Source organism: Marmota monax, unplaced genomic scaffold (genome assembly GCF_021218885.2).
Source record: "Marmota monax isolate L192 unplaced genomic scaffold, Marmota_monax_Labrador192_F-V1.1 WCK01_AAM20220418_F8-fsc00243, whole genome shotgun sequence".
Lineage (NCBI taxonomy): Eukaryota > Metazoa > Chordata > Mammalia > Rodentia > Sciuridae > Marmota > Marmota monax.
In genome coordinates, this window is record NW_026694604.1 from 644,853 (window position 1) to 670,237 (window position 25,385).

The window sequence follows — 25,385 nt, forward strand, 5'->3', positions numbered from 1 at the left end:
TTTCTAGAAGCTTCAGTGAAAATAGAGGTATAAACACTGTGTAGGGCTTTTTATAATTGTGAGACAGGAAATGTTAGCAAACAACGTTGGCTCATTTAAGACTTGATGTTTGATAATGATGATTGTGGCCAAAAAGATATGGCATAACAAAGTAACAACTGTACTCTGTTACAACAATTCATAATTATTTTTTTAGTTTTATAGCATTTGAGTAACTCTACTGAGTATGGACAAGTATGCAAATTACTACAAAATTTGTACACAGTATGCAGAAACGTTCAACTGGATCATAAATTTTGCCTAATATGCTAATATGTTCATTTTAGAAAATAATTAAATATTTACTTAATACTTTGGAAGACATTTTTAGGGACAACTTGAATGATCTCATCTTTCAAACAGAGCAAAAATAAAACAGTACAAACAAGGCAGTCTTGGGATGTGTGAGCTGATGTCCTCCTTTTCCTTTCTGGATATTGTGGAAAAGCCTCTGGAGCCAAGCAGATTGTTATTCAGACCCCGCTTTGCCACTTACTAACTCTGAGACTTGGGACAGATCATGGGATCTCTGTAAGGGTCACGTTTTGTAACACTGGCCTCACAGGCTATCCTAAGGATTAATGGAAACAGCTCATAGGAATCACTCAGAATTGCTGACTTTTCTTTAATAAAATTCTCACTTTTGCATATAACTAGGGAGTCAAAGAAAATTGAGGAAATAGGCCTGCTGACATTTCTTATGGATATCCTTAGTAAGAAATTAGCTGGCGGGAGATGTGAATCTGTTGCCAGACTCCTCTGTTCCATTCATCTGCTTTCCTATCCTTATGTCAGTACTATATTGTCTTGATACCATAGTTTTAGAGGAAGTCTTGAAACCAGAGAGTGTATCTTTTCCAAATCTGTTTTTCTTTTTCAAAATATGAATTCAGAGTGGGAAGAGTAGACACCTTTGCCTTGTTCCTGATCTTAGGGGGAAAGTGCTTAATGTGTCATCTTTAAATATGAGGTTAGCTGTAGACTTGGTTTTGTTTACAATAGGCTTCATTCTTTAGAACAGTTTTAGATCTACAGAGAAACTGAGAAGTACTATAGAGGGTTCCCTGATATCCCACACTGAATCCCCTGTTGGTAACCTCTTATGTTAGCAGGTACAATTAATGAATCAATATGGATATTTTATTATTAATTAAATCCATAGTTCATTCAGCTTTCACCTTTCTGTTTCATATCTTATCCCCGATGCCACATTGTGTTTAGTTGTCTTGTCTCCTTAGATTCCTTAGCTATGACAATTTCAAGACTCTCCTTGTTTTTTTATGTTATTGACATTTTGAGGGGTGCTGGTTAGGTATTTTGTAGGACACCATATAGATAAAATTTCTCTGATGTTTTTCTCATAATATTGGGTTTATGGGTTATTGACATTTTCATCATATTGAGGGTACATACTGTCAGTGTGATTTGTGACTAATTTTGACCTGGCTTAGGTAGTGTTTTTCAGACTTCTTCACTGTAAAATAACCAATACTCCTGATACTCTTTTCCCTTCACCCCTATTTCTGTACTACATCCTTTTATAGGAAGTTACATGATGCAGCTCACACCTAAGTGCTGTTACTCCTGCCTCCTTGACAGTGGAGTGTCTACACAAATGGTTTGGAATTCTATATGAGAGAGTCATCTCTTTTCCCCCAGCTATTAATTTTTTTAATCATATGTTTTTGTTAATATAGACTCATAGATGTTTATTTCATACTTTGGATTTTTGACCCCAAACTATTTATTTTGTTGTTTAGAATCTTCCACTGTTAGCCACTGGGGAATCCTTGCAGTTGGCTTCCATGCTCCTTTAACACATGCCACAGTGGGGGATTTGTTTTTTATTTTTCTTTTTAAAGCACTCTCTTACCGTCTGGCACTACAAACACTCCAGATTGCTCTTATGTATGCTCTTGGGCATGCTCTTTCCTCACCTGAATCAATCATTTCTCCAAAGGGTCCTGGTTCCTTTTATTGGAGAATTATATTAGAAACAAAGATCTGGGCGCTGAGCGTGCTTGTTGCTTCTGGGGATATTGGTTTTTTAAGACCTTCTTAGTTAACAAAGACAGAAAGATATATTTGCTAACCTATGTATATATACATACTTATATATAACCATTCATATCTATATTAAGCTAAACATGAGTTTATCCTGTCTCTAGCTCTAAGCCATTACCACATGTACTGTTCTAGCCTCATTCCCTTGCTATGTATAAACTTCCATTCACCAGTGAGAATTGGCATTAATCATCTGCTATCCATTCCCTTAATTGTTCAGTTCTGTTCCATAAATACCAGGATGAGAACTGTTAACTCGCAGCCCCCCAGGAAACAACCTTATCAACTAGAATTCAGTGCTTATGTGTAGTTCTCTTTGCCTTTTGTCTTAGAGATGCAACTCTCTTCCAGAGTTACATAGACTAGCACCTTTTGTTTTGTCTCTTTCAGTGGTGTTATTCATACATTCATAAATTCAGTTAGATGTTTTAGATGTTTTCATATGTTCAGAGTTAAATCCTTTTATCACAGTCCACATTTCGTCCTGGAACCATCAACCTCCTAAATGATTTTTTTAATTTAAATAACATACATTAAGATTGCATTTTATACTGTAACATTCTATAGTTTTTGACAAATGCATAATGTCATCCATCTGCCATTACTGTTTTATACCGAATATTTTACTGCCCTAAAAATTCTTGTGTATCACCTATTCATCCTTCGCCTCCTCCCATTTGGATTGTTTTACTCTCTATATAATTTTGTCTGTTCCAGGATGTCATATAATTGGAATCATACAGTATATTGTAGCCTTTTTATGCATGCAGGTTGCTAAGAAACACATGTTGGTTATCTATAAGTCATTTCAATCAGAGCTGAGCACATTATCATGAGGATTCCAGTCTTCTCAAATAATGGAAAGTGGTTGAGTTTTTAATTTTTTTCTTTTCTCATTTTTGTTACCTTAATTAGCAATGATTCTGATGTAACTTACATTTTTTAAAGTAAACTTTTTATTAAAGGGCTAGGAAAACTGATGAAGTTTTTATTTAATTTGCCTAGTCTAAGGCTTTTTAATGCCTTAGTAACATGAGGTATGTAATGCTTTTAACAGTCTTCAAACTAGTACTAATGGTATCTTCTGTGAGCTCTGATTTTTTTATGACTGTTAAAATTTTTGTGTTTTCACACTGATTATAAGAGTTAAATATTAGGAGAATATTCTGGATCATGTGGATGATCGCTGTATTGTGTTTTGCTAAGCTATTCCAGTCCATGTTTGTATACATATGTGTAATTATCTTGGATACCAATAGTTCTTGGCTGATGAGAGAAGGAAGTATATTTAATATGTAATAATGTATTTTATTCTAAGAGAAAACCAAAGACTGTCACTAGGCATTGTATAAAGGGTGTCTCCACAGTTGGAATAAAAATAAAGAATAGGAGGCCAACCTAAAAGACCTATATCTTAGACATGTTTTAAGCAGCAATTTATTATTCATAAAATAAACTTTGTAAACATTAAGTTGTAACTGTTAAATAGAATTTTAGGTTGTTTTTTCTTTTTCTTTTCTTCTTCTTTTTTTTGTTTTTTGGTGGTGGTGGTAGTGGGGGACCAGGGATTGAATCCAGGGTGCATAATCACAATTTTTAAATTTTGAGACAGGGTCTCACTAAGTTGTTTAGGGCCTTGCTAAGTTTCTGAAGTTGGTTTTGAACTTGTGATCCTCCTGCCTCAGCCTCTCAAGCTGCTGGGATCATAGGCATACACCACCATGTCTGGCTAGAATTTTAGTTGTGTAGTTTATTGATTGATTGATTGATTGATTGGTGCTGGGGATTGAACTCAGGGCTTAGTGCATGCTAGACAAGCACTCTACCACTGAACCCCCAACCCATAGTTTTTATTTTTAATGTAAATATTTTTCATACTATAAAGAGCCATAAATATAAATGATATACATGTGCATTTATTTGTATTTAATTAAATAATTGAATACAAAACATTAATACTGAGGGATGCAAAAGCATTTTTTTTTTTTAACTGATAGCCAACTGTATACACCTCAAGATTGGGAAACCATGGCTTAACACGTGGCAAGTTTTCAGTAAATATTACTAGTTGTTGTTATGGTTTTAAATACTATGAGCTTTTAGTAATGCACTGGTCTAGTCTGGCTGTCTTCCCTTCCCCATATTTTGGCATGCATTCACTGTGCAAGTCAGGCAAATTGCTCCCTCCTTGCCCTTTCCTCCCACACCAAAGCAGCTTTGAACATGGTCAGCATCACCTCCTCCTTTGCCAGTGCAAGAGGCCTGGCCTGTTCTACAGCTGCTTTTATCAGTTACCACCCCTCCCCAGCCTTCTTTGTGTTGTCTTGTTTTGTCTTCTCCTTTGCCTCCTTTTGTTTTTCTTTTCTTGTTTTACAAGTGTTGATGTTCTCTGAGACTCTATCTTTACCCATGACTCTGTTATATAGTTTTTAATTTTCAAATTAATATGCAACAAAACTGACTTTACATATGTGTTTGTATGTAGTTCTGAGCATCTTTATATATGTATAGATTTGTGTAACCATTACCGTAAATAAGACATAGAACAATTCCTTTTCTCTCAAAAACTGTCTTGTGCTATTCCTTTGTGGTCATACCCTCCCTCATTCCCAACCTCTCGGACCCATTGTCTTCTGTCACTAAAGTTGTGTCTTTTGGTGACTATCTTATAAATCGTATCATACATGTGAAATATTTTAGTATTCCATTTTAATTTTCTACTGTGTATTTTACTGAGTCTCTTTGCATAGATTGTTTTAGTAGTTACTAGGAATGACAATATATATTTTGTTTTTTATTTTTATTTTTAAAATTTTAATTTATGGGAAGGAATGAATATGTATATATATTTCAAAATTTATAGTCTACTGAAAAATCAGTATTTAACCTCTTCAAGTGAAATGTAGAAAATACCAGCATAGGTCCCTTTATTCTCCCCACTTTGTTTGTCTTCTGTGTTACACTTACGTACCTTGAAACCAGACCTTGTAAGTTTGACTTTAACTGTAGAGCATGTATTAAAGAGGTCTATTGGTGAATATATTTGTCCAGACATTTGTCCTTTCTTTTGCTTGCCCTTCATTTCTGATGCTCCAGGTTTTCTACTGGTACTCTTTCCTTTCTGAGTAACTTCCTTGAGTGCCTTTTACAGTAGAGTGACTAACAACAGATTTTCTTAGTACTCTTCTTCGTCAGAGAGTATCTTTATTTTTTGAGGCACCAGGGATCAAACCTATGACCTCTCACATTCTAGGAGAATGCTCTACCACTAAACGACAACCGCAGTCCTGAGAATGTCTCTATTTTACCTTCATTCTTGAAAGGTATTTTTGCTGAAGATAGAATTCTGTGCTGAGAGCTTGTTTCTTCAGAGAGACAGAGAGAGAGAGAGTGAGTGTGTGTGTGTGTGTGTGTGCACATGTGCGGCGGGGGGTAGGGGTGGGGAATTGGGGATTAAAACCAGGGCCTAACACAAACTAGGCAAGTGCTCTACCACAGAGCTACATCCTCAACTTTTTTGTTATATTTTGAGAGAGAAGGTATCCAGGCTGGACTCAAACTTTCAATCCTCCTACCTCAGTCTCCCAAATAGCTAGGATTACAGATAGGCACTTCTGCAGAAGTTACTACTACAGAAGTTACACTTCTTTCTGGCCTCTAATTTCTGCCAAGAAATCCACATTCTGTGAAATCTTTGTTCCTGTAAAAATAATGTTCTTTTTCTTTAGTTGTTTTCAAGATTTTTTTCCCCCTCTAACTTTAGTGTTTACAGCTCGGTTATGACATTGATTTGTTTATATTATTTGGGTTTTATTGAGCTTCTCAAATATGCCAAATTTAGGAAAATTCAGCCGTTATTTCTTAAATCATTTTTTGCTATCCTTCACTCTTTGTCCTCTCTTCTAAGACTCCAGTGGCATAAATGTTTGATCTTTCCTCCCCTTGAGGTGCTATTAATTTTTATTTTCCTTGTCTCTTTTCTCTTTGTTTATTTGTATGGATAGTTTTTATTGTACTATTTTCTAGTTCTCTGCCTCTTTCCTTTCTGCTACTGAGATCATTCAGTGAATTTTATATTTTTCAGTCCCGAAATTTACATTTGGTTCTGCTCTATATCTTTGCTGAGATTTTCTGTCTTTTCATTTGTTTCAAGAGTGTTCACTATTACTTGTTGGAGCATTTTTATTGTAGCTGTTTTAAAGTCTTTGTCAGATAATGCCAAAACTATGGTTTCTCAGCATTCTATTTGTTGATTTTTTTTTTTCCCTTGCAATTTGAGATTTTTCTGGTTTGCCATGTGCTGGGTACTTTTGAATTGTATCTGGACTTTTTGATTATTATGAGACTCTGACTCTGGTTTAAATCCTACAGGCATATAATCATGGGACAGTCCTTTAAACTGTGAATATACTGGTTCCCAATGACTCTTCATCCAGTGGTTGTAACATCAATTTCCTAAGTCAATTTTTTTATAGGTGTTTGCAAAATGATATGAATATTTTTCCTTTTGAGAGTGATAAAACTGTACAGAAAAGCATGTAAATGTTATTAAAAGAATGCTTGTTATTTTGGAGGACTAAAGAAATAGTAGTAATTAGAAGGCAAAGTAGGGTACAAAGGAATTGTTGAGGCTTTTCAGCTTCCTCTTTTTTTTACATTGGTAATAATTAAATGGGTATTCACTCTGATAATTCGGGCTGGGATTGTAGCTTAGTGGTAATGCACTGGTCTGGAATGCACAAGGCCATGGGTTTGAGCTCCAGCATTGCATAAAGAAAAAAAAAAAAGGTACACATGCTTTTTGATAATTAACTGAGGTATACATATGGTTTTTCATATTTTTCTATATGTGAGGTATGTTTCACATCAAAAAATAAAAATTCTATTTATTTATTTACCAGAGACTGAACCCAGGGGTGCTTTATCACTGATCCACATCCACAGACCTTTTTATTTATTTATTTATTTATATTTTGAGGCAGGGTCTTTCTAAGTTGTTGAGGGCCTCACTAAATTGTTGAGGCTGGCTTTGAACTTATGGTCCTCTTCCCTCAGCCTCCTAAGCCACTGGGATTACAGGTGTGTACTACTGTACCCGGCACCCCAACCAATTTTGATTTTCTTTTTTTTCCATTTATGTATTCATCATTTAAGAATACTACTTTAAGTAATTTTATTTTTCTGGAATGGTGCTTTAATGGTATACCCACATAACTTTGGGAGGATGTTACAACGTTATTTATCTCTGAAATATTTTTCTAAAGATTGTGTGTGGGTATATTTCAGAAAAATATATAAAATATGTATACATAGATATAGAAATAAATAAAAGTGATTGTATATCCATGTATGTATATGCACCTATCGCAGTTCACTTTGACACAATGTTCATTTATATTTTTTCGAGCTCTGAATACTTATGCATGCTTTCTGCAAATGGGAGCTAGGCCAGCAGATTATATCCCCAGGCAGTGAATATTAGTGCAGCATGGGGCAAATGCTCTCAACCATTTAGCCCTCCTAAAATGAATGTGTTTTGCATGTGTTATTTACTATATTTGGTCTTTCTGCCACTTAATTTGTGTTCTGACAGTTTGGAGCTCTAATAGCTGACAAAAGTATGTAAGTGATATTGCTGTACCTGTCATAAAGGTGATTTTGCTGGCTTTATAAAATGCATGTTTTATGGCAGCTCCAGGTGATTTTTAAGTACATGGAAGTTAAAGATGAACAGACAGGGATTTGGACAGTCCTTTGCTGTGAAGGACCTTATAAACCTTAGTGCAACATGGAAAGAGCAAACCAAGCAGTGATTGAGTAGAGGAAATCTGGCCAAAGGCCTGCCTGCCACGGCTTCTGAGCCGCCCAAGCAGATACAGTGAGTGATTGCCATCCTGTGATGCTGTAAGCCCTTTACTGTAACAAACCTGTGTAGTTTGGTCTCATTTAGTGCTCTTCTTTTCATGACCTTGTTCCCTATATTAACCAGATGGGTGTGTGCTCTCTGGTTGCATGTGCTATTATGTCTTTCTCTTATCCATGAGCATCCACCACAGCATGGCTAGATATATTTATTTACCTATTATGTGTATATAAATGAATGAATGAACAAATGACAAAGTTTCACTGTTGCCCAGGTTGGCCGTGAACTCCTTGACCCAGTGTTCTTCCCCTTCTCTGCCTCTTGAGTAACTGGGACAACAGGTACACAAGTGCACCAGCCTGGAATGAATAGGTTTTGAATCCATAGATCATAGTCTTTGTCCTTACACATCTTTCTACTCCATTGTTTTCTGATATTTAGTATGTCAGTGTCTGAAACCAGTTTATTTTTTTCCCTTTGTTGGTAAGCTTTCTTTCCTGCTTCTCACTTATTAGAATGCTTGTACAATTTTTTTCTTTATTCTCACGTTTAGAAGTTTTATGAAATGTTGCTAGAACTTTTCATTAATGTTGCACAAAATGTAGGTTTTTTGCTGTTTAGGAAGACTCATGTGTTTTATAAGCTTAAGGAAAATTTCTTCTTTATATGATTATTGTTTCTGCTCCTGTTTTTCTGGATCTTTATTCCTGCCTCTTACTTGTCCTCCCTAAACGTTTTTCCTTTGTCTTCTGGGAGATTATTCAAGCTCACTTTCTAAATCTTTTACCTATTTGAACTGCCTTCATTGTAGTTTTTCCTTTCACAATTATGCTTCTACTTCATACAGTGTTATTAATAATCTTATTTGTTCTCTTATTGTGGCTCTCTGTTCTTGTTGCATTGATTTGGTATCCTCTTAAATCTTTTTTTAGAAAGAAACCGGACAATTTTTCAAGGTTTCTTTTTCTTGAAAGAATTTTGTTTCCTAGGGTACCGGGGAAAGGGAAAGAGAACAGTCTTTTGAATACTTCTCAGATGTTTCTTTATTTTGAGCTCTTTACTGTTCTCTTTGCTCTCTTCACGCACAGAGATGTGTGTCTATTTTAGAAGTTGGGAAGGGTTTCTTCTTAGTATACAGCTCTGTTACATATTTCAGGCCCAGTTGAAAGGCCTTGGTTTATGGCAGGAGGAAGTAGGAAAGAGCTTGTGCTTTCTGCCCCGCCTGGCCCACCTGGCCATGTGTAAGATGTGGCCAGGGCAAATTTCTCCCTATTTCTTTCCATGGCCTTCAAGCCTGCAGGGCTCCCAGAGACTCTGCATGGGTCTACAGAGGTTCCTACCAACCTTCCTGCCATAGGATGCTTTAGGTGAGTTGTTATTGTCCCTTTGTTTAGTTATAGGTCAATCTTTTCTTCTGTCCCTGTTTTCTGTAATATATTTGACATCTCTTCCTAGTGTAGAGGCCACCATTCCTGTTTTTAGTTTCCATTAATCATTTCAAGTATCAATTAAATGGTAGGGAACAGAGGGAATTAAAGTAATACCTTCAAGACAGGTTCTTTCCTCATTGTATTGTTTGTTTTTCGTTTTCTGTGTTTTTTTTTTTTTTTTTTTGCTAGAGGAACTGGGGTTAAAAGTCAGGGACTCACACATGCTAGGCAAGCACTCTACTCCTGAGCTACTTCCTTAGCTCTTTTTACTTTGAGGCAGGGCCTCTCTAAATTGTTCAGGCTGGCCTTGAACTTATAATCCCCCTGCCTCTACTTCCTCAGTAGCTAGGGATTGTAAGCATGTACCACCATACCCAACATTTATTTTTTTTTAATAAGCATTTATCTTCAAGTGTCATTAGCAATGTTAAGGAATGGCATAATAGCATATGATTGCATCCTTAAGAATCCATTATTCATATAAAAAAGCATCAGATTCATCTGACACATGTTCTGCCTTTATATAGAATTTATTGAGGCTGTAATTGAGAGTAGAAAAAATTATGTGGTATAATTGGAGTCTGATATTTTGAAATAATACGATATTTCTTAGTGCTTTTCATTGTCAGTTTTGTGCTATCTTTATATTGTCCTTCTTTCCCCATTCTGTGCTATAATGGCACTTGATATCTCAAATGAAATGTAGGCTTCTTCTCTGAACCAAATGCAAACACCAGGAAGCAAGATAACAGTTCCTCTTTGGAGGCTCAACTGTCAGAAATCTGAAATAATCAGCTGGTTGTTCCACAGCCTGTACTCTGAAACCTGTATTTAATTTGCTCTTAATAGACTGTGGTTAGGGGAATTCCCACCTTAGTTGCTGTGGTCTGCAGGGGAGGAATTCCCTTAGGTTCCCTGGCCTAGAAAATCTCTTTCTCAGAGTAACTGACAAGTAGAGTAAATTCTACCAAACCAACCAACCAACAGTGGCAGAATGAACCTTTTAAAAAATAATTTGACATTCTGTTTCAAAGTCCATAAAGCATTCACAGTCGTACTTTGTTAACTTAAGGAAGTGAATCAAAAGAATGAAAATCATAATGAAAGAATGAATTTGTTGATTCATTATTTAGAAATAGGAAAGCATTCCAAGTATTTGACAATGGGCTGTTATTTAATGAATGGTGATTTAATGAAATGAATATTTTGTAACCAGTAGAAATTATAACTGAAGGCTATATAGCTGCATGAAAAAATACAAATACTATTGTGTTGGGGAGGCTCTTTTATTGCAATTATGAGAAAACATATATTTCAGTTTTTAGACAGGAACTGTCTTCATCCATTTGCTACTACTATAATAGCAGAGTCTGGATAACTTATAAAGAAAAGAACTTTCTTGAACTTGTTGTCCAAGATCAAGGGGTCCTGTCTGGTGATGACTTTCTTACTGTCTAGCAACATGACAAAGGACATTACATGGCAAGATATAGCAAGTGTGCAAGCTTGGATCTCTTGCTTTTCTTATAAAGTCACTAATCCCATCACAGGGACCCCAGTCTCATCACCTCATCTAATCCTAATTACCTTCCAAAGACCTCACCTCCAAATACCATCAATTTATTTATTTGGAAGTAAATTTTCTACCACATGAACATATTCAAACCATAGCATTCTGCCTCCCAAATTCATGTGCTTCTTACATGCAAAATAAATTCATTCTATTCCAGTAGCTCCAAAGTCTTGGTCCAGCACCAACTCGAAAGTCCAAGGTCTCATCTGAATCAGATGTGGATGAGACTCAAGGCATGATTCATCCTGAGACAAGTTCTGTCCAGCTGTGAAGTCATGAAATTACACAAGTTATCTACTCCCAAAATGCAGTAGGGATATAGACATTGGGTAGATATTCCCACTGCAAGAGAGGGGGGGGGGCAAGAAAGAGGGATTATTGGTCTTAAGTAACTTCAAACAGGGAAAGTAATATTGAGTTTTAAATCTGGAGAACAATTTCCTTTGAATCCATGTCCCCATATCATGGGTACACTGTGTTGGGGCTGGGCGTTTTCGGCCCTGGGGACCTCACCCCTATGCTTTTTTGGGCTCAGTCCAGGCAACAGCTCTCACAGTTTGGAGTCTTATTCCTACAGTTTTCCCTGGCTAGCATTATATGCTGGTAGCTCTACATTTCTGGGACTGTAAGAATGATTCTGCTCCTATGGTTCCATTAGACATTGCTCTGGTAAATGCTTCCTGCAGTAACTCTGCCCACGTGACAGGCTTCTGCTTGGGCCCTCAGGTAGCCTGCAGCATCTTTTAAAATCTAGGCAGAGGTGGTCATGTTTCCAAGCTCTTGCATTCTGCAGTCCTGTAGACTTGATACCGTGTGGATGTTGCCAGTGCTTATTGCTTGTACACAACTTCTAGACCAATGGGTCCAGCAAAGTCACAGCTGGAGTGGTCAAGGAACACCATGATGGAATGTGGTGAGCTGAGACCTGCAGTAGCTCTGGGCCTATGATGGGAGGACAACCTCGAAGATCTCTGAAACATCTTTCTGACACTGTCTTAATGAATAGCACCTGACTCCCTCTAACCCTGTGAATCTCTTTAGTAAATAGCCACTTGAACATACCTTTAGTACTTTCTCCCAAACATTCTTTTTCATTCCTTACATGGCTCTCCTGAAAATCTTCTGACTTTTTCTGCTTTGCTTTTAGTTGTAAATTCCATCTGAAATTATCTATTTGCTGTGACATCTCACTGTGTGTGGTTAAAAGTAGCCATGCAGCAGTCTGAATGCTCTCATGCTTAGATAGTTCTTCTGCCAGATATCCTAGTTCATCAATCTTCAGTCCTCCATTCCACAAAATCCTAGGATATGGACACAGTGCCCCCATATTGTTTGCAACTGTGTAATAAAGATGGCCTGTTCTCCATTTTCCAATACATTGTTCCTGGCATTCATCTGAGACCTCATCAGAATGACCTGTGCTGTCTATATTTCTGCCAGCACTCTGATGACAGCCACATGAGTAATCTCTAAGAAGATTCAGACTTCCAATAGCTTTTTCTGAGCCTTCACTTAATGTTCCGTTTACAGCAGTCTAGGCTTTTTCTAGCTTTCTGCAAATTCTTCTAGCCTTTACCCAAAGGTGCTTCCATACTTGAGGGTATTTATAAACTACAATTAAATTGTTTTTACGTCTTAAAAATTAGAGTTGTTTTAAAAATAATAGAAGAGGGTTACCAGCCAAAATGAAAAACTTTGTATTTGGTTTAGATTAAAACATTAATCCCTTCACTGTTAACTATTGAGTTTTGCTGTACTAATCTACAAATTTATTGATTTACCTCTGAGTCATAATTACAAATATTTATAAATTCAAAGAGAAATCTATCTAGAAACCTAGTTAGCATAGAACAGCTGACATATTTATTGTTAGACAAGGAGTATTTTGCACTTACTCTCCTATAATAACAGAGGATATTAAACCTGAAGTTTATATTACATATTATGGTATTGAGACATATTGTGAGAGCCTGAATATAATCAGTTACATGAGAACAATGTACCCCTCAGCTGTACAAGTCATTTACAGTTACTATGGAATATCCTGATAAGGCATGAGGCCTGGATCATAAAAATACTTAATTTTTTGAACAGATTTTTAAGAACATGATGCCAATGTATATATGGACAACTGAGAATAGGAGAAACCCCCAAATTAATGTTTTAAAAAATTAAAAGCTGTTGCTAGAGGTCATAAAGTTTAAAAGAAATCATCTAATAGGTGGTCTCTCATTCAACTGAACAAATAACTATTCCTTTCTATAAAGCAGACACATTACAGTGGTATAAATTTATCTTTTTTAAATATTCCATATTTTTAAAAAACACGAGTTCCCTCTACTTCTATATTTAGTTATTAGTTGTCTCTTACGTAGGAAAATAACACTGAATTTATATCAGCAAACGAAAGCACAAGTTTGTACAACTAGGCTCAGCAGCAAAAGTAAAGAATAACAATGAAAAGTGAAAAAGTAATGGAAACCTCACAGAATGAGGACATTTGTGAAGGTCCTTGTCCTATGTGCCCCACAGTCAACATTCCATCCAAAAAAATCCTTAATTTTAAATGCTCCTGAATATAAACACAACTGTGTTCTGTGCTGACCACACACGCACACGCACACGCACACGCACGAAACAACTTCTCCAAGTCCTGTCATCATGTTTTAGGAAGAATACTGAGACTAAACATCGCATGTCACAAAATCAGGAAATCTCTTCCTTTGAGGACTTGTTAAGATTCGAAGTTGTCTCTAGCCTAAGACAAAAGAGATATAGGAGAATTATGAAAGAAAGGGCACTGAGATTGTGTCTGTCTGGAAGTAACTGGGGTTACAGTGGAAAGCAGACAGATTTTCAGTTCATTACATAGAACTTTATAATAATTATAGTCACTGGCTAGCGCGCCACGGAGCTGATTTTTTTTTTTTTTAAACAAGTGTCCTTGTTACCCATTGCTGGAGTATTCAGTGAAAGATTAACTGTTCCACTGCCAGGGAAAATGTAAAAGAGGAAGGAACCACAAGGTGGTGGAATGACTTCTTACAGTTCTAAAGTTTTGTTAGTCTTAAAGCAATTCTTCCTCCCTCCCTTTCTCCTTTATTCCTTCTTATTTACTGGACAAGCTTAGGAGTACTCTAATATTGTAAACTTTAATTTATTTTTTTCTGGTTTACATTTTAAATTGTATAACTTATGTAAAACCAAATGCACAGGTCTTTAGTGTTCAGTTCTGAGTTTTGATAACTATATAAATTTGTATTTATAATATAAATATATAAATTACATATATAAATACAAATTTAATAACATATATAATATTTCCATCATTCTGAAAAATTCTCTTTTGTGCCTTTCTAGTCAATCCCCTCATTACCCTAGAGATATTTCTATTCTATGAGTTATGTTTATCTTTACATTTCATATAAATGGAACATAAAACACAGGTCGGTTTTTATTGTTTTAGCCAAAAAAAAATTTTACTATTTATACAGTTTTTGCATTCAATAGTAGCTCATTTTTTAATTTTACAGCTATAACCTGATTTGCTCACCCATTCTCCTAATGGTTGATATTTCAGTTGTTTCTAGTTTGGGGTTATCATAAATAAGGCTCTATACATATTTTTGTAAAAGTCTTTTGAGAAATATATTTTTATTTCTAATTAGCAAGTACCTAGGAGTGAAAGTTCTGAATGAAAGAACAGATTATGATTGGCTTGATGAGAACTGATGTACACTTCTACAGTGCCCACATCTTTCTCAACAATTAGCATTGTCAATCTTTAATTTTAGTGTTCTAATGAATGTGAAGTAGTATCTTATCATGGTTTAAATTGGTATTTCTCTACGACTAATAATGCTGAGTTCCTTTTCTGAGTCTGTGAGCCATTTGTGTATCTTCTTTTGCAAAACATCTGTTCAGATCTTTTTTAAGGCTGGGTTTGTCTTTTCTAGGGATTCTTTATATGGTCTATATACAAATATTTTGTCAAGTATATATCCTGCAAATACTGTTTTTACCAGACTAAGACTTGTTTATCAGTTTTTGTAATGGTGTCTTTGGATGAGCACAAATTTTTATTTTTATAATATCTGACCAAATTTTTTCTTTTGTGAATATTCCCTTTTTGTGTGTGCAAGAAATATTTGCCCATTCAAAGTCATAAAGATTTTCTCCTTTTTTTTTTTCCTTCTTCTAGAAGCTTTATGGTCCTGGAACTTAGTTAGGTCTGCATGGTGGGGGAAAAATGTCATTTTGTTTCTGCATACATATATCCAGTTGTTCCAGCGTCATTTGTTGAAAAGTCTATTCTTTTTCCATTTGAATGACTTTTTGATGACTTTATTGAAAATTGAGTGTACATGCATGTGTGCACTCATAGAGGTCTGTCTCTAGGCTTGCTATTTTGTTTTTATTCTAATACATGCTGTCTTAATTATTGTGAATTTATGATAAAAATGAATTTTGGTAGTTTAATATCTCCAACTTTTTTTCCTTTGTTAAGATTATTCAAACTTCTTAAAATTATTTACATTTCCATGTGAGTTTTAGAATTGGTAGTTTCATTTAAAAAGCATGCTAGGAGTTTGATTGAGATTACATTGGATCTATACATCAATTGAGAAACGTGAATAGGTATCTTAAACATCGAGTCTTCTAATTTATGAATGTGCTATAATGCTTTCTTTTTTTAGGTTTTCTTTAATTTTTTTCCCGAATAGCATTTTGTAGTTTTAAGTGTGAAGGATTTACACATCTGTTACGTTTATTTCTAAGTACCTGATAGTTTTTTATGCTCTTACACTTTAATGGGTTTTCTTTTCTTTCTATTGTTAGTTTAAGTATTTGGAAATAAATTGCCTTTCACAGTTGACTTTGTATCTACCAATTTTTTAAGGTCACTTATTCTAATAGTTTTAAATAGATTTCATAGTTTTCTATGTACACAATCATGTCATCTGCAAATATAGTTCATATCTTCCTTTCAAATCTTTTTGCCCATTTTTTCTCTTGCTTTTTGAACAGTATGTCAGATTTCTGTCACTTTGACAAAATATCTGAGTTATATGAGTTATAAAGAAGATAGATTTATTTGGGCTCATAGTTTTAGGGGATCCCACAACCTAGAAATAAATTATCTTTTTTTTTTTTTTTGTAGTACTGGGAATTGAACCCAGGGGTGCTTTACCACTGAGCTATATCCCTGGCCCTATTTATTTATTTATTTTGAAACAGGCTTTTGCTATGTTGCTGAGGCTGGCCTTGAACTTGAGATTCACAGCCTCCTGAGTCTCTGGGATTATAGGCATGTGCCACCACAGCCAGGTAGAAATAATCGTTATTAACATTAGAATGCCTCATCCACATATATCCCTATAGGTATGTAAATATAGGAAGATGGATATAAGTAATTCCACATAATTAAGATCATAATATGCTGTTTTAAATGTCACTTAAAATGACGTTAAATGTGTTTAATTTTACTTTTTAAAGATTAGCATAAAAAAATGAACTCCACAGAAAGGATCCTTGCAAGAGATAGTAATTACTAAAAGATGATAATTGCTAAAGGTTCACCAAAAAATGACATAAAGCACATTGAAGTTTTAGTAGTTTTAAAAAGCTATATATTTCTATGTTTAACTTGTTAATGGCTTGATGTGACTTGCTGTGAGAAATGGGAAAAAAAATAATTATTTCAACTTCTTTTTTACTTTACTTCCCTATTCCCAATGGTTCCCTAATTTTTCAGTTGGAATTCTGGGTCGCATGTTGTTTGCAACATTTATGTACCTTTCCGTTATCCATATATTCGCTTAGTCTCAGTTCAGTTTTGAGATGAATTTCATTCTAACCTATCCATTATCTCTTATGCCACGGTCTCTGGTTTCTTCATTAAGTTTTTTGTTTTTATTCATCTCTTGCTTGGCTAGTTTTCTCATCAAGTGATTTTTCTCAAGAAGGGCCAAGGTCATCCCTGAAGTTTTCCTTACTGTCACCTTTATACTTGAATGAAAATTTGACTGAAAGAAAGAAATGTGTCATGCTTTCTTTTCCCTAAATTTGCTTTCCTAGAATCCCATTAAACCAGTTTTCTTTCTTTACTATTTTTGTTTTGGCCTATTTTAATCAGAATTGCAGTTTTCAAAGGATATCATATACCTTTTCACTCATTGTGCTTGACAGATTACTACTAGGAAGGATTATCACAGCTATGGAACCACAATCTGAGCTGGGGTGTTGTGGGAATATTAATCTCCCATCTTGCTTTCCTTTATAGAGATAATTGATGACCTTGCCAACCTTGTGGAGAACACAGATGAAAGACTTCGCACTGAAACCAGGCGTGTGAGCCTGGTGGACAGAAAGTCAACCTCATGTGGTAAGAGATGATAATCATTACGGCTTTGTTTCTTTGATCACTTGTGGATTCACTCTGCTTTGAGTTTCCCATGTCTCATTACTGCGGGGATTTGGTTGTTCCTCTAATACAAGTGGTATCATTTATTTGATGAAGCATTGAAATTGCCAAAAGATGTGTTTATCTTATGATGAAATGAATTATTTGGGGTTCAGACAGAATATCATTATCTTTTTCTTTTTTAAATCTAATCTGTGAAACCTTTGTTTGTTTACAGAGATTAATAGTTTGGGAAATTGTATAACATTATGCAGGTTGGTAGTGGTAGTTCTTGTAGGTTTTAAAGATGCTCTTGTTTGCTTTTCTGACTTTTAAAAACTATTAGCTTATTATTGAACCTGCCCCAGAACAGTTAAGAGTTGCTCAGGTTTTGAAGTCTGACCAAGTTAAGACCCTACATTTGGTGATGTTGTTTTTTTCAAGTCACTTTATGTTTTGATGCCTTGTATATAAAATGGGGATTCATATTTCAAGATAAAAATCACTTGGAGTACTTAACATACTTGGCTAGATATTCTGATTGAGTAGATCTAAGATGGAATTCAAGAGTGCACATTATTTGTTAAGAATGCCTAGCAGTTCTGATGCAGATGCTTGTTATTCTGCAGTAATCCCTATGCAGCATTTTGCAAAGTGTAAATTATATATTGCCTATGTACAGTGCCTTGCCTTAAAGGTAAGTGACAGTAAATGTGTACAATGGTAGCAGTCACTGTGATTCTTATTTGTTGCTTCATCTCACAAAGGTGCATGAGTTTATAAAGCTAACATGTGAAGAATCACTATTCTTCCAAACTCTAAACTCTTAGGTGCTTTCCAGTATTTTCTCTTTTTTTAATTTTTAATTTGATAATGCCTATTTGCAGGTAGAAATTGGGGTTTTCTATAGTCCTGAGAGGGGCAAAAAAGTGGGATAGAAAATAAGTTCTTAGGCCCACTTCAACTCAGAAGTGTACTAGGAGACTCTTGGCACTGGGACTCTTAAAGAGCTATACCCTCTGAATAATTTACACCCTTAAGTAAATTAAACTTGCACTTGAGGACTGTGGTGGAGAAGGCAGTATTGGCACTGAACAGAATATGGGAGGAAAAAGAAAGGTGGGGGTGGGGGAATACAGTTCTGATAGACTGGGTGAGAAAGGCCCTCATGTGAATTTGCACCGTGGACATATTACACTCAGGTAGCCTGGGAAACCCATACCATGAATTTGGTTTGAGGCTCCAGTTACATGTCAAAAACAAATGAAATGCCTATTAGAGCAAAGAATATTTATCCTACATCTCTAGGAATCAACCATATATATATTTCTAAAGGTAATGACCAGCATGCAATTGAAGATAAGTGAGCAGAGAATAAGCTAGCATACATGGAATAGCACAGCATGAGCAAGGATCAGCAATAGACTGTGGAAAATGAAAACCAATCGGCATAGACTTGTAATTTAAAATTTATCAGACATAAATTATAACATTAATTCTGCTTTTTAAATTAAAAAAAAAGTTAAGCTTGAAAGCATCTTGATAGAACAGCAAACTCTAAAAAAAAAAAAAAAAAAAGTAGCATAGAAAATTTGAAGAGACCAAATAGAACTTCTAGAAATTAAAAATAACAGTGACACAAAATGGAATAGATATTTTTCGTTATCAGCAATAGAGAAAATCACCCAGAAGACAAATTAAAAAAAAATTCACATTCCCTTTCCATAAATGCTAGCATTTAGAAGAGGACATCCAAATGCCACAGAAGTTAAATTATGATCTTAATAGGAAAGGCATTTGAGGGGTAAGGGATTGGTTCAAGAGCCTCAAGACACAGCAAAAATATTACTTACCTATTCCACTCAAATGCGAGGCATTGATCATTTGCATATTGATCATTTTATATGTAAACTCATACATACATGAAACTGCAGGCAAGGTGTGTTTTAACTAGTAGGGGTGGGATTTAAGCAAACCATTCAAATGTAACCCGATTACTGTTCACGTGGTTCTCTCTTACTGTGTCACTAAGAGGACTTGAGTGGATGGCAGCCGGCACATCATCATTCTCCTCAAAGGAGTGCAAAACTATGTTGTGAGCCATGAAATGGCCTTTTGTTTCCCTATCCTGCACATATCTTCCTTGATGGTCTGACATACCAGTCATAGACGCTTGAGTAGTGAGGGAATTTCTAGTTATAAATACAGAACGAATTGCAAGGGGGCCACACAGGAGAAGGGCCTGATGATGAATTTGTTTGTTCAGTTGTTAACAAAGAATTCAAGCACCTCTTTGTGAACCTTTCACTCCAGAGCCAGGCTTTAAAATTTTTGCTGAAATCTTTTTTGTGTGATTTTTTCCCCCCTCCCTTTTCTTCTCCCAACTGCAGCCCTATGATAGCAACAAGCAGAAAACAATACTGGGATTTTTTTTTCTAGACTCTAAAAGCAAATTAGACTTAGAGGTTCCCTCTGGTACCTTTATGTATTTTCAGATCTGTTTCTTGTTTTAAGAACATTTACATAAAAGTAGGATCTTTGTAATTGCAGTTTAAATATTCAGTGTGCCTGATCCTCATTAGAATTCAAAATAGAGCCTTGTCTGAGTCTGAGGGAGGGAGCCAATTGTGAAAGCCCAGACGAAGAATTCTGAATGACTAGGGTTGAGGGACAGTCTTGCTTCTCAGCATAGTGACTATTACGTAATGTTGTCTAAGCACATCTATTGTGATTGCAGCAGCGTTCTGGTGATGTGATTAGAAATCAGCCCCCCTGACCTTGCACAAACACAGTCTTAACCTAGAACCATTGGGTCCGCCTTCAGCACTGCTGGACATGCAGCAGGACAGGCTTTAAAACAGTGCAGTACAGCACTACTGGGCAGGCATGACGCAGAACTGGATGTCTATTTGGGCTCTGCCACTTGCAGCCTGGCTGACTTGGAGAGCTCGCTAAGCCTCAGTTTCCTTCTCTGCACCATGAGAATAGCAATCACAGATTCAGCATCCCTACTCTGAAAATTCAAAATATTAAATACTCCAAAATCTGACACTTTTTTTTTGTGCTGTCATGATGTCACAAGTGGAAAATTTTACACTTGACCTCATGTAATGTGTCTCAGTCAAAATGCAGGCGCACTCAAAATGTTGTACAAAATTACTTTCACGTTATGTATATAAGGTATGTATGAAACAAGTGAATATCTTGTTTAGACTTGAATCCCTTCCTTAAGATATCTTATTAGGTATATGCAAATATTCCAAAATCCAAAAATATCTGAAATCTGAAACACTTCTGGTCCCAAGCATTTCAGATAAGGGATGCCCAACTTATACACGTAGTTATTCTGTAGACTTATGGGAACAATTAGGTAGGATAGTGATTGGTACAAAAGAATCCTTACTCGTCACCAGCTATGTTAAGGTATGGGTTTAAGTTGATTGTAGAGAGCCTCTTCCATAGGTAAGACTCAAGGACTCCTGCTTCTATTTGAAACCAGCATAGAACATTAAGGAGAAGCAATTACTTGAGTTAGTCATATAGGAATATTTTGGAGCTATGAAGTTAGCATCCTCATTTGATTCGAGAAGGAGTTGATTTTTTTTTTAAACCAGAAATTTGAAATTTTGTGTTTGAAGCCCATTATCAGTCATGAAGTTAGCAGAAGCCACCTCTAGTGCACATGCTACTGGTGATGATGTTGCTTTACCTTGTATGACCCTGTCAGTGTGTTTTTCTTACATTTGCTCTTTTTTTTGGGGGGGGGGTGTACTGGGGATTGAACGCTGGGCACGTGACCACTGAGCCACATCCCAGTCCTATTTTGTATTTTATTAGAGATAGGGTCTCACTGAGTTGCTTAGCGCTTCACCATTGCTGAGGCTGGCTTTGAACTCGAGAGTCTCCTGTCTCAGACTCCTGAGCTGCTAGGATGTGCCACTGCACCTGGCATAATTGTTCTTTTGAACCTGACAAAAATGTAGTTCAAAGTCGTGTAGTTTATTTCAAAGACCTTAGAGCTACTTTTGTCTTTCAAAAAATTGTTTTGAAAAATTATTATTTGTTGGGAGTATTTTTTCTTAGATATTGTTTTATTGCTTTTTCTTCTTTTCCTTGTCATTGTTCATTGAGATAAGCTAGTGAAATTCCTTAGCCCCAAGGAATTATTTGTGTATATGGGTGTGTCTCCATACCTCCATGCCATCCTTATTCATTCTCAAGGGAGAAGTGCTCTGTCTGCCACCAAGGAATTCTGCCTTCAAAGTCATCTTGTCCTCTGGCTCTCTCCTTCATTCATTCTCTTCCTCTATGCCAACATGATTACAGCATCTCCCTTGTTCTAGTCACTGGGCTAGGAACTGGAGCTAAAAGATAGGTCTTAAGAGTATAGAAAAGGGACATCTGGTGTAAATCACTCATGACTGACCTAAGTCAGCTTGGAGCTCCAAGGTTTCCAAGAGACCACAACCCCAGAACCAAGGCTTAGAGAATGAGTAGATGCTGCTTCTGAGTCTGCTAAAGTGAAAATATCAAACTAATATAAGCAGAGTGTATATACCATGATCTCATTAAAGGGAAGGAAAGAGGAGCATATGCAGTGTTTGTTGAGGCTTGTATAGAGGTATGGAAGATCTGTAGTCAATATTCAGAATGGTGAGAGTGGGTAAGGCCTGGGGCAACTGACGGGGGTTACCAAGGATTTCTTTATATAACTTTAGACTATCTTACAGTAAGCTTATGCCACTTTTGTAATATAAAAAATTAAGTAAAATGCTTCTATAATTAATATTTTGGTATTATACTTTTTCTTTGCAAGTAGTATTTAATAGGATTATGGTAATGCTGTATTTTTAAACCCTTCTATATTTCAATGTTATAAACATTTTGTTAGCTACTTGGTAGAGAGGTACTAATCACTGTGTCGTCATTTAACTCTGTACTCCTGTTATGGGCGCCTTGTTCCACATTCTGCTATATTAGATGTATAGTGGATTTCCCCCCTATATTTAGGGTTTTTTAAATTTTTCTTTCTCTCAGTTAAAATATATGTTACAGTTTTGATATGAGGTGTCTCCCAGAAGCTCATACATGAGACAATGCAAGAATTTTCAGAGGTGAAATGATCAGATTATGAGAGATTTTACCTAATCCATGAATTAACCCACTGATCTGTATTAACTGTTTAGTCACTGTAGGCAAGTGGGAATGTGGCTGGAGGAGGTGGACCACTGGATTGTGACTTTGGGATTTATATCTTGTTTGTGGCAAACAGAGCTAGCTCTCTGTGCTTCCTCTTGCCATGTCCTAAGCTGCTTTACACTGCCATGTCCTTCCCTTATAATGTTCTGGCTCACCTCTGGCCCAGAGCTACGGAGTCAGCCAACCATGGACTCAATTCTGAAATCATGAGCTAAAGTAAACTTTTCCTCTATGTTGTTCTTATCAGGCTTTTAGTCACAGCAACAAAAAACTGACTAAAACAATATTGGTTAGGATACTTCCAGATGCCAGCCTCAGAGATTGGCTTTGGCTACCTTATAATCATGGAATTCTTAGTTAGAAGGTCATTTGAGGCCCAGAGAAGTGACATCTGAATGGCCAGGGGACAGGGCAGCCATCATTCCTGAATGAGAAGAGTCTGGATTGGATGCTGAGGTCGGAGTTGCTGAGTGGCTCCCCTGCCTCTAATCATCTCTGCCTATCTTGGTCAGAGAAGGGAGTGCCTACTGACTGAGCCTGGCTGCCCAGGGTAGGCAGGGGAAGACTGGTGGTTTTGTCATCCTAAGTGGGAGGTGATACCCCACCTCCTGGCAGGACATCACATGATAGGAGGTCTTTCAAAACAGAAAACGTGTCATCCATTACACACAGATTTTCCAAGTAGATTTATTTAGATCCAGGATGTGAGCTTTTGATATATATTGCTGAATTATTTTACCATAATGTATCAGAAACTGTCTCTAGCTCTAAGCTCATTAGTAACAGATTTTTGCTAAAAATCTAGTGTCTCTCTTCAGTCTTCATTGTTCTTGGATAAATTCTGATGTCTGAGGTGGTTCTCTAGTGAAAACAGCTTTCCTCCTTAATTTCCATGACCCAGCATCATCCCAAGACTAACCCCCCAAAAAACGCTCAGGTTGCTTTCTCCTTCCCTTCTTTTGTCCCACTACCATTCATTGAATGCTGTTGTATGTCAGGCACAAAGTCTTCTTGATTTCTGGCTCCATCTGATGGGAAGGTGCAGACTTGGGGCAGTATGAGAAAGGGTCTCCTGGAGGTATATGGGATACTGCTGCATGCCACAGCCAATATCTTACACTCATTTTAGAAAGGTGAATAGAATGTAATAGGCAGGTAGGAGGAAGTAGCATTCAGATACAGACTTAAAGAGGACAACAACACAGGTTTCTCAAACAAGAAATAGGATGGTCTGGGATGGAGGACATTTGTCTGAGAGCCATAGTAAATTCAGCTAGACAGGCTGGGACCAGACCATGGAGAACTCAAATGCTCATTTAGTTTTAATTTCATCTGCTGTTGTGGGTGGTTTCACAGACAGCTAGCAATTTGACATCTCAGACCGACTTCAGCTGAATCCCATGACTGTGTCTTCATTTGCTGCCAACCAGCTTCTCTTGACTGCCCAAAGTACCCTCTAACTCTGTGCATGTTCCTTGTGGACTCATCATCTGTCTCCAAAAATGAGCTTTCTTTCCATTTCTTCCTGTTTTTTTCAGGCTCAAAACCTCTTCTGTAGCCAGGCACAGTGGTACATACCTGTAATCCCAGCTACGTGGGAAACTGAGGCAAGAAGATTGCACGTTCAAAATCAGTCTCATCAATTTAGTGAGGTCCTAAGCAACTTTGTGAGACTCTGACCCTGTCTAAAAGACAATCAAGAGGGCTGGGATTGTAGCTGACTGTTACGCCCATGGGAAGGTGGCTGAGTGTTTTAAGTGTCCGTGTTCAATCTCTGGCACCCCGACCCCAAAAAGTCCTTGATCTCTGCAGTTGTTTTCAGAGGCCAGACAGGAAACCTTGTCCTGAGTGAAGCAGGTAACTGTGATTATTAAATCCAGTGGCAAACTAGAGAGCAGGGTTCTTTGTTTTTACCAAGGGGAAAGGCAAGCCAAGAATTGCCAGATCTTTTTTCTTTTAATGTGGCACTGGGGGTTGAACCCAGGAGTGCTCTATCAGAGTGTTACATGTCCAGCCCCTTTTATTTTCTGTTTTGAGACAAAATGGGAGTTTTGTCTAAGTTGCCCAAGCTGGCCTTAAACTTGTGGTCCTTCCACCTTAGCCTCCCAAGTAGCTGTGATGAAAATGTGTCACTGTGCCCAGTGTGTATCTTTTTAAAAACAGGATCTTGAAATATGAATCTTGAAGTCAAATCTTTCAATATTTTAACATTGACAGTAAATTTACATTTAAAAAAATACCATATGGAGCCAGGCCACACCTGCAATCCCAGCAGCTTGGGAGGCTGAGGCAGGAGGATCACGAGTTCAAAGCCAGCCTCAGCAAATTAAGGGAGGCCCTAAGCAACTCAGTGAGACTCTGTCTCTAATAAAATACAAAAATGGCTGGGGAGGGGCTCGGGTTGAAGCTCAGTTGTTGAGTGCTTGCCTCGCATGCATGAGGCATTGAGTTTGATCCTCAGCACCACATACAAAAATAAATAAATAAAATTAAGATATTTAAAAAAAGGCTGGGGAGGTGGCTCATTGGTTCAGAGCCCCTGGGTTCAATTCAATAATAATAAAAATAATAATACCAGTAATAATAATTTTAAAAACCCACCACATTGGTCAAGTAAAACATGTTGCAATGTCCTACCAGGGGTCTCTTGTCACATGTTTCTAGTCAGCCCCTAGCCCTGTTTGTTCTAACGCTGAACTCTTTCTCTTTCATACTCATTACTTCCTGTCCCCCTCCTATTTCTAGTTCTTTGTTGCATTTATGTAGCCATTAAAAACAACAGTGATAATAATGGTGTATTAAGAATTGTAATGC

The 25,385-nt window shown here is 36.7% G+C and overlaps 1 protein-coding gene across 1 annotated transcript in view; it reads left to right on the forward strand.

The window, feature by feature from the left end:
- Window positions 1-25,385, forward strand: part of Stx8 (syntaxin 8) — a 258,115-nt gene that overhangs the window by 128,175 nt on the left and 104,555 nt on the right. The window contains exon 7 of the mRNA XM_046422179.2: window positions 17,253-17,354. Within this exon, the coding sequence (XP_046278135.1) occupies window positions 17,253-17,354 (102 nt within the window). The remainder of the gene's footprint in view (window positions 1-17,252; window positions 17,355-25,385) is intronic.